General features: G+C 47.2%; 1 protein-coding gene across 1 annotated transcript; it reads left to right on the forward strand.

The window, feature by feature from the left end:
- The first annotated feature begins 1,148 nt into the window (after nucleotides 1-1,148).
- LOC144738797 (tubulin beta chain-like) lies at nucleotides 1,149-5,649 on the forward strand. The gene is given in 6 exon segments (XM_078621797.1): nucleotides 1,149-1,205; nucleotides 3,427-3,535; nucleotides 3,926-4,036; nucleotides 4,208-4,452; nucleotides 4,844-5,072; nucleotides 5,075-5,649. Coding segments are annotated over 6 exon segments (1,326 nt in total).
- Nucleotides 5,650-10,358: the final 4,709 nt, after the last annotated feature.

Genomic DNA, 10,358 nt, shown 5'->3' on the forward strand with positions numbered 1-10,358 from the left:
ACAAACACACTGGTTTGTTCCGGTGAGGGGTTCAGCGTCCGACCCAGGACTTACCCGGTAGTGTGCGGGCGATGCGGGGTTCAGTCAGAAGACGAAGGGACAGATAGATTTAGAAGCAGTCGGCGTTAGCTGGAATGAATAATTTGTGGACAGGTTGACGGCTGAAGATGCGGGGGACTGCAGCTCTGTGACTTTAAACTCAGAACGACCACCGTAGAACTGTGTTCGTCTGCCATCTACCGCCAAAGTGGGGAACTACAACAACACAACTGCAAATGTCAGTGCGGTCGAAAGATTGAACATCCACCTGAGAGAAACCAGCAGGTTTAATGAAAAGCCTGTGTTTTCATCCTGAGATGAGGAAAACTGAGAGCAGTTTGCAATTTTTATTTTCATGTAAAGTGACGGAAATCAAACCACTTTAAAGTGTCAAAAGCCCTAAATGTAGTTCACCAACAACCCTGAAATAAGGACAATTCTGCAGGGGTTTCCCTCATTTCGGGAATAACAAACAGGGTTTTTACTGAACCTGCTTTCTGGAACGGGACCCTGTAACATTCCTTCCAGTTTTATCAATGTTTTGCCTCTGGAAGATACATATTTCAAGAATATTACAAACCTTACTAGGTGTAACATGATTATTTTGTAGCTATTGTAAAAATGCAGTTTATTCATGAGTCGAAACCTTCTTTGCTTCCTTCGTTTTATTTTGTTACCAGAACAAATGCTACACATGTGACTTCGTGAAACACAGGAAATACTTGCAAATTATACTAAAGTAGTTGTAAATAAAATATCCATGTACAAATAATACAGAGAAAGACGACAAGAGGATAAAACTACTGACTCCAACGGGGCAGTGGTGACAGTGACAGTGACGCTCCCTTTTCTCTTCCGGTCCTTTTGCTGGAGCCTGGGAAACCCCTTTACGGTTTTCAGCCAATCAGAGTTGAGGATGCAGCTCATGGAGCCAATCGTTAGCGTGGAAGGCGTCATGGCCGCCTCCCCAAATCCTCACCCCGCCTGGGAGGCGCACTGAGTTTTTTTTTTTGTCCTGCTCTTCATATCCTGCGGCTGAACTGTTGCGTGTCGACAGCTCAGCTCCTCACCGGCCCGTCTTCACCGAATCTAGCCCGTCTCAGCTCATCATGAGGGAAATCGTACATATCCAGGCCGGTCAGTGCGGCAACCAGATCGGCGCGAAGGTAAAATCTAAAGTTAGATTAGCAAATGTTAGCTTTGAGTCATTTGGTTCATTCATTGTATGAGTTGAAAGATACAGAAAATAATTTGAATATCGATGTATATTATGATGTAAGAGCACCAGAAACATACATACATCGTTGTCACTTTTCCAATGTTCTTAATGATTTTTCACAAGATGGTATGATAATAAGTTATCTGTTATTATATTTTATTTTTCTTTCACCTGTTAATATTTCTCACAGTCTTCTTTTAAATACTTTCATACTTTGATTTAAACAAATTGACCAACTGTGTTCTGACAAAATCATATTTGTGAACATTTTCTCTTATGTGTTTTAATATAACATAAATATAAGTCTAGTAAGTTGGTTTGTATTGAGCAGGAGCTCCTGCCCACCTACACACCACAGTACTGAGTGTGTTACACAGAACAGTCACACTTCAATCATTTGGGGCCGAACACAGATGGAAACCAGTGATCTATGACGAATGGAGCTGGTCAGGCTGGGCCAGCTGCTGCTCAAACACCTGCTGAGCAACACTTCTTTGTCATCAGCAACCAAAAAAGAGAAAAAAAGCCATTTGCTGAGGCAGAGAAATGGAACGCCGCAGCAGCAGAAGAAGGGTGGGTGGGACGGGGGGAGACGACGATAACAAGTGTCCTCAGTGTCTGTGGTGAAAGCACAGATGCAGCCATTTAAATGTCTGCCTTGACAGTCCATTTATCATCATCATCATCATCATCATTCATCGTCATCACCCTCACCCTCCCCAAGCCAACCAGGAGAACCCGTCAACACGTGGCCATCCTGTTTTTTAACTTCAGAACTTTAAATGTCATGTGGTGGTCTCCACTTCCTTGCGGCGCTCCTGTGTTCCTTTAGCTCAATGCCTCTCTGTCCGACCACACACACACACCCTAAAGGCAACCAGTGAGAGTCATGAGCTGAATATATTAATTACATGTTGTGTTGTTGTGCAAGTGTACAACACACCTCAGAAACCGTTATGTGGCTCAGGTCAATAGACTTTGTCTTGTCAACCTGTTTGGGTTTTTGCCTCCATGGGCAGCTTAGCAAACTGTTGCCATGGTGATCCCTTTGGGGTGAATTCATGGACAGCCAAATATAGCGACTGTAATGAGGATTAAAAATTGGATTTTCTTAGCCTCCTGCTGCTCTCGCATTCACACACACACACACACACACACACACACACACACACACACACACACACACACACCACAGGGTTTGGGTAGTTTGGCAAAACTCTGAAAATTAGTTCGTTTGGATTCCTATGTGTTCTGAGTCAGAAAATACCATGTCTGAATTACTTTCATCAGCACAATTTCAATTCAGAACACACACACACACACACACACTGGCATAGATTAGGGTCAGTTGACTGAGCTGTTGTGCCCGTGTCTTAACAGAGTTTGGCGTTAATGTCTCGGCCTGCAGAAACAAGGCTGAGAAAGAAAACATTTCAAGTACACAGAGGAAACAATGTTTTTTTTTTTAAATTGTTTTTAAATGCAAAGAGGATTCTGGAATAAATGACAAATGCATCTTGGAAAGACAATGAATTATACAAAATGGACGAAAGCAAAGTACGTTGTCTCATTCAGAGTTGAATGAATGCTACTATACATATAAAACCGTACATAAATGTGTCATGGAAGAGGATGTGGACCTTTGTGAAGCAGATGGAAGTCTCTTTAAACTGAGTGTTGTTTGAAAGTGGCCACATAAAGCGGGTGGTGCCAGAGAGGGGTTTTATTTCTCTGAAAAAGGAATAAAAGAAAGAATGAAAGCAATATGGCCCATGAAGGTTTTTTTATTTCTGTAGCTCGTCTCGCCCTCCCGGCTTCATGCCAGCTGCCATCTGGATGAAAGTTTACGGTTCCAGGTTTTGTCAACCATCTTGGGGTCAGAGAGAACTGCTGGCTCGTACACACAGTGCAGCTTGTAATCAGCTGAGGACGGAGAACATCGACGTCCACCACGACACTCAATGACACATCAGATGAGCTTGTTCTCAGGAAAGTTGGACGACTGAGTAGTAATTGTAAAGAAAGACGTCTGTTCAAGCTGTGATCTGTTTTTAGGTTTTAAATCAGTGAGAGAATGTCCAGATATTTTGCAGGTTACAGGTTGTAAATGTGCTGTTACTCGCCACTTGACATGATTTGTGTGTGTGTATGTATATGTGTGTGAGTAGTTCTGGGAGGTGATCAGCGATGAGCACGGCATTGACCCAACGGGAACGTACCATGGAGACAGCGACCTGCAGCTGGACAGGATCAGTGTGTATTACAACGAGGCCACTGGTAAGAGCGGTTATATTCAATACAAGTACAATCATACTTATATATAAGATTTCTGAAATGAGGTAAGTGAGATAACGATTCTCTGACGTACTGAGAAATTGAAGACAACTGGAAAATACAAGAATTCTGTGTTGAGTCAATTGTTGTTAAATATGCAAACCTAACCCCGCCACACACACACACACACACACAAAGGTATTGTATGTTCAAACCAGCTCAAGGTGTGTTAATACAGAGAAGGCGCTTTCTAAGGATTTTGTGATCTTTGACTCCATCTAGTGGCTGTAGTTGGTACTGCAGACTAGCTTGTCTGGTGCTTGTGTTGAAAATAAACACTGCTGAGGAGATTCTACAAGTAATGCACATTTAGAATTTTGTGTGTGTGTGCAGGTGGGAAGTATGTGCCCAGAGCCATCCTCGTGGACCTGGAGCCCGGCACCATGGACTCTGTTCGCTCGGGACCTTTTGGACAAATCTTCCGACCTGACAACTTTGTGTTTGGTAAGAACTGCTCTCTATCTACACATCTACAGATGAGATGAGATGACGTTCTACGTCTGAGCATGGCGGTTCCTTGCAGGTAAATATATCTTGCTCTTGACAGTGTCACAACTCATCTGCTTGGTTGTAAAGTGTGTTTTTGCTAACTGACACTGGCTAATGAATGTTCAGGTCAAAGCGGGGCGGGGAACAACTGGGCCAAAGGTCACTACACGGAGGGAGCTGAGCTGGTGGATTCGGTCCTGGACGTGGTGAGGAAAGAGGCGGAGAGCTGCGAGTGCCTGCAGGGTTTCCAGCTCACACACTCCCTGGGGGGGGGGACCGGCTCCGGTATGGGCACGCTGCTCATCAGCAAGATCCGAGAGGAGTATCCTGACCGCATCATGAACACCTTCAGCGTGGTGCCTTCTCCCAAGGTAACGTCTTCTGTGTGTGTCACTGGCACCAATGAGAAAAAAAATAGAACAATATTTCCATTTTATTGATTATCAGAGTCTGACAGATGTTTTAATTTGAAAAATGCCCAGATTCTCTCCCATCTCCATTCTGTCACTGTGATAGTTAGCATGTGATAATTAGTGTCTCACCTGAGTGAGTGTGTGTGTTTTAATATTAATTACTTTTATTATTTAATTATTTTCACGTTCAGTCCATTTAAAAAAAAAAAAAAAAAGCCCCCATCTCGTCAGGAAACCAGCTGCAAACGTGGGTCTTGGGTGGACATCAACAGACTTTGTGTGTCTGAGATCGATCGGCGGTGTAGAACATTCCGCAGCTGGCGTCAGCGTCAGCCCTCTCTGTTCCCAGGTGTCGGACACGGTGGTGGAGCCGTACAACGCCACGCTGTCCGTCCACCAGCTGGTGGAGAACACCGACGAGACGTACTGCATCGACAACGAAGCCCTTTACGACATCTGCTTCCGCACGCTCAAACTCACCACGCCCACCTACGGCGACCTCAACCACCTGGTGTCGGCCACCATGAGCGGCGTCACCACCTGCCTGCGTTTCCCCGGCCAGCTCAACGCCGATCTGAGGCTGTCAACATGGTGCCCTTCCCCCGGCTGCACTTCTTCATGCCCGGCTTTGCCCCTCTGACCAGTAGGGGGAGCCAGCAGTACCGCGCGCTGACCGTCCCCGAGCTCACACAGCAGGTCTTCGACGCCAAGAACATGATGGCGGCGTGCGACCCGCGCCACGGCCGCTACCTCACCGTGGCCGCCGTGTTCCGCGGCCGCATGTCCATGAAGGAGGTGGACGAGCAGATGCTGAACGTCCAGAACAAGAACAGCAGCTACTTCGTGGAGTGGATCCCCAACAACGTGAAGACGGCCGTCTGCGACATCCCGCCCCGCGGCCTGAAGATGGCCGTCACCTTCATCGGCAACAGCACGGCCATCCAGGAGCTGTTCAAACGCATCTCGGAGCAGTTCACCGCCATGTTCCGCCGCAAGGCCTTCCTCCACTGGTACACCGGAGAGGGCATGGACGAGATGGAGTTCACCGAGGCCGAGAGCAACATGAACGACCTGGTGTCCGAGTACCAGCAGTACCAGGACGCCACGGCGGAGGAGGAGGGAGAGTTTGAGGAGGACGTGGAGGAGGACGCCTGAAATCCACAGCGGGCTGGAGACGACGTTAATGACATAAAAAAAAAAAAAAAAAAAAAAAGCAGGAATGTAGCAGGAAGGACGGGGGAGGTCTGGATGGAGGGATGGAGGGATGGAAACAAGGGCGAAAGAGGAATGTAGGCAGAGAAGTTCTAGGACCAAAGGAACGCGCCATGTCGACTGGCCTCTCTTCAGCTTCAGTCGTAGAAAATAAAGCCCATTCAACGTAAGTTTCATCAGTGTTATCGGGGAGAGAAGACGTGTGACGTGAACCCCGCTCACAGACTTGTTTGAAATCTGTAACAAATGCTGCTCTTAAAGACTGAAAGGAGACGCTGACGTCGGAGTATTTTCCATCAACGCGAATGTCCAGAATCAGTAAAATCTGCACTTTCCCGTGACAAAAACAAGTAAGCCGGTGTCTCTGAGCGGTGTTTTCCTCTTGAAATCTCTGCGTTTTGTCCAAAAAGCTCAAGAATAATGTGTTCAGGGTGAGAACACCATGTTTATATCCGGGTGTGAAATGAATTGGACCTGCAGTAGAACGACACCGGATGGAAAAACCCATTTGGGTGTTCTAACCCAGCAGCCAAGTTCCCTCATACGCCAGCCAACGTCGTGAGGGGCACACACACTCAGCAGGTGCTCCGTGTTATTGAAGGCACACCGGGTGAATCCGTCTCTGACCACAGGCGGATTTGAATCAGTCTGAAAGCATCTGTGCTGCTGCTAGATTAGAACATTGGAGTCTACAAATGTCTGACTACGCCTGAAACTGTTAAAAACATGTAACTTATCAGCAGTCACCAATGTAAAGTTCTGTAAAGTGAGTAAATGTCTCCAACACACGTTTTGATCACCATCTGTTTGCATTCTGTTTTTATTATTATTTCCTGTGCAACACGTTGGCTCAATGACTGTGGAAAGGGTTGGACAAGTAAAACACATTTGTAGGGGGAAAAGAGCTGTTTGTTGTGATGAACGTTTGTCTTATTCAGCAAAGGGAATTTTATAATCCGTAAAACAGTATAGCTTCCATTAACATTAGAAATGTCTAAAGCGACTCCTGTTAACATCTCGTTTTGCTCGTTGCTCGTTTTAAATCATATTTACTCAATATTCCGACCTCTGCTGTCACAAACCGACTTACAAGTTGTACAGTTTGAGTGTGGGTTTTTTCTTTCCATGTTGCTCTTCTGTCCCAGATGTGTTATTGTACATTCTAGTTGTATCTGACGCCGTCAGCTGATCGTGACACGATTTTTAATTTTGTTTGTTTGTTTTGGCAGACTATTTTCCAGCCGTTGTCCCTTTAAATATCATGCCCCCCCCCCACACACACACGCACACACACGCACACACACGCACACACACACACACACACACACACACACAGATAAAGTGACCGTATCTCAGCAGAAACCAGCTGCCTCTTGCGACTCCGAGCCAAAAACAACGAGCGGAGCCGAACCTCTCCGAACGGCTCCGATCTCTAATGGCCCACAAACTCGTCGCCAATCGGGACGCTGCTTCAGATCCGGGCTCCGTCGGAGCGTGTTCTCGTCGGGTGCACTGGGGGCGGATGAGACTCGGTTCTTAAAGAGAGAAAAAAGGACGATTTCCCAGAAAACACACCGAGCCCCTCCCTGTCCCGGAGCCCCATCAAAGGTAATTCACGCAGCATCATTTCAGCTCTGATGTGTGTTCTGGACTGTCGGCGGGGTGTTGAGGTGGACGCATAGAGGTGCTGGCTTCAATGCTGCAGTTTTTTCTCCCCATTCGGTGTGTGTGTGTGTGTGTTTTCCAGTCGGCTCCTTCAGGGCGTGTAACTGCACAGAACCTCCATCCCAAAATGAAGCTGGTTCCCAAGGTAACAGAGGGAGGTGAACTTTGGTCTAAAGGAGGCAACATTCATTCATTTGTGTTTTAGAGGAGATGTGATGTGTGGCCTCGTCATCATGTCAGGTGTGTGTGTGTGTGTGTGTGTGTGTGTGTGTGTGTGTGTGTGTGTGTGTGTGTGTGTGTGTGTGTGTGTGTGTGTGTGTGTGCCTTCCTGTGAGTTGCCTGAAGTGGATCTACCAGTGAAGGAGGTGCCCCTCCGGTTGGGAGGGGGTCTTTTCTGGGCCATCCCACTGGAAGCGGTTACACAATGTTCCGTACCTGGAGTGCTGACTGAGTGTGTTGTCTGGTCTTATCAGGAGTTTAACTGCGATCCAAGATGGCAGAACACCCAGAAAACACACCGAGTGCTTTGGAACCAATGTCCTGTGTATGAGCTCCCAGACTGAACGTTTGATTCCAGCCATCGTCCTGTTCCACACACACTGGAAGTGACTGCAGGCTCCTTCTTTGTCCATTCCTCCCTCTCCCTCCATCCCTCCATCCCTCCATCCTGGACGTCCCTGTAACGGGACGGGCTCATTGTCCCGTGACACACCCTTGGCTGCACCAGCAGCTGCTCCTGCTTTATGGGCTGCATAGAGGAGGAGGAGGGGGAGGGAGGGGAGACCCACCTCTGACTGATGTCATCATCTTCACTTTAAAGGTTCATGAGACTGGACTGTAACTGATGAATGAAAATATCACTTATCAGCAGCGAGGTGAGACGTTCCAGGCTGGTGTGGGAGAAGACGGATGTGGGACAGATGCTGCAGGAGGCTGCAGCGTGGCCGCGTGCACCTCCGGGAACGTGTGATCAATCAGCACTGACACACTTCTCAGAAAACATTCGGAAAACGGTTCTTTCCGCCAGCAGAGGGGGCTGAGACGGATGGTCCAGGACTGAGATCCAACCAGACGTGTCTGAAATGTCGACTAGGAGGAGTGGGTCACTGGTCCCAGTCCCGGCTCCTCCAGAATCCACGTGGAAGTGTCCTTGACACTGGACCCCTATCGAGTGTGTGTGTGTGTGTGTGTGTGTGTGTGTGTGGATGTGTGTGGATGTGTGTTCTGCCAGCAAGTGTGAATGGGTGAACGAGGCGCTCCGAGTGCCCTACAAGAAAGCGACCTGAAAATGCAGCCATTTCTTTCCACGGGACGAGGTCTGTTTTATTTATGACGTGGAAGGTTTCCTTCTGAGCGTAGATGGATTCTCTCTGCGCCGTCAGCTCCACTTGTCACATGTCAAAGTGGCAATGGTGAATGTCTGGGAGAGAAATCCGACTCGACTGATTCGATCAGATGTTGTGATGTGCTGTGGGGAGCAGACTTCGTTCAAAGTGACGGTCGACAGGCTTCCTTCCTCTTCGACTCCTGTCTTCAGTAGCACCGGAGTCCCTCAGATCAGCTGATCGTTTTCCTGCTGCGGCTGTAATAACTCTGAAGCAGCTTTTCTGGAGTAAAGGACGTTTTTTTCACCCTGGTTTGAAAAAAGTGCGTTTCGAGGATCCATTTGGAGGATGACGTAAAACATCGTTTACACAAACAGCGTCTCCATGTGGACGTGGCCTGAAGGGAGAAACTGTGAACTTACAGCGCTCGGCTGTGGTCATGACTGAACAATGAGATCTGTGCTCTGATGATCGGCTCTGACGTTGACCCATAAACGACGAGTGTCATCTAAACCGTGTTCTTGAGTTGTAAAAACAAACAGAAGTCAAAGGTGTTGGTCTGCAGCGCTGCGTCACGCCCCCCTGCTGCACTTTGGTTTGACGTCGTTCGTTTCGTCCCATCAGAGCTGGGGAGGTTAAGCCTGCGGTCGGTGAGGTCGGAAATGACTTGATGGTTTGTTGTTGTGCGAGTGTGAGCACACTTTTCTCTGGAGTCTGCAGCAGTTCGACTCATTCTTTCAGACAATAGGAGGTTACCATGACAACACGGATGCCCAGGGTCTCAGTAGTTATCACTACTGGTGACTGCACAAGGACACAGGAGTTGGTGCTTTGGAGGCCACGGTTGATAGTGACACATTTTTCTTATTTTATGCTATTGGACTACTTTTTGTATCTAAATAGTTTACTATACTTTATTGTATTTTTTAGTTTTTCTTATTATATTTTATTGTATTTTGTACTTGTAGGAGCTCGTTTTGTTGCGAGCTACTGGTTCTTTGACTCCCAGGAAAAACTTAGTTGACGCGCCTGGCCGCTCACAATCTAATGTGTCTGAGTTACTGAAGACTCCGAGGCTCGTCTCGTCTGTGCTTCACACCATTTATTATTCCATTTCACAGTGAATACGTAGTCAAATCTTCCATAACAAAACACTTTCTGTAGCCGCCACAGCGGTCAAAAATCATGTGCCCTTCCGGGGTCAAAGAAACACCCTATCCAGGTAAGAGGACCTGTATAAATACCTGCGCCTGACAGGGCAGCGACACCTAGTGGTGAAGAGTGAGCATAACATTTGCTTTTCCCTCATACAGGTAAATATGGCTCTTACACACCGACCCCTAATTGTTAACGACAAACAGAGTTAACAATTCAAACCAAACAAACAGAACCAAAGAGCCACTTGCAGCACCATCATACATCATCGGCTGCATTTACTAAACAGAGTTTGGTAACTGGTCTTTCCAAAACATTAAACTTCGTCTTAAGACGAACAGACCGAACGAACCCATGTTTGTCAGGAAAGGTTTTGAGCACTTGCCCGAGCAGCCAAGACCCTCGAGGGGCAGTCGAATCCATCACTATGACGATGTCTCCAGGTATCAGGCTTCTTTTTTCTCTGTTCCATTTTTGACGTTCTTGCAGCAGAGGCAGATATTCTTG

Source organism: Lampetra planeri, unplaced genomic scaffold (assembly GCF_965212315.1).
Source record: "Lampetra planeri unplaced genomic scaffold, kcLamPlan1.2.h2 scaffold_1171, whole genome shotgun sequence".
In the NCBI taxonomy this organism is placed as follows: Eukaryota; Metazoa; Chordata; class Hyperoartia; order Petromyzontiformes; family Petromyzontidae; genus Lampetra; species Lampetra planeri.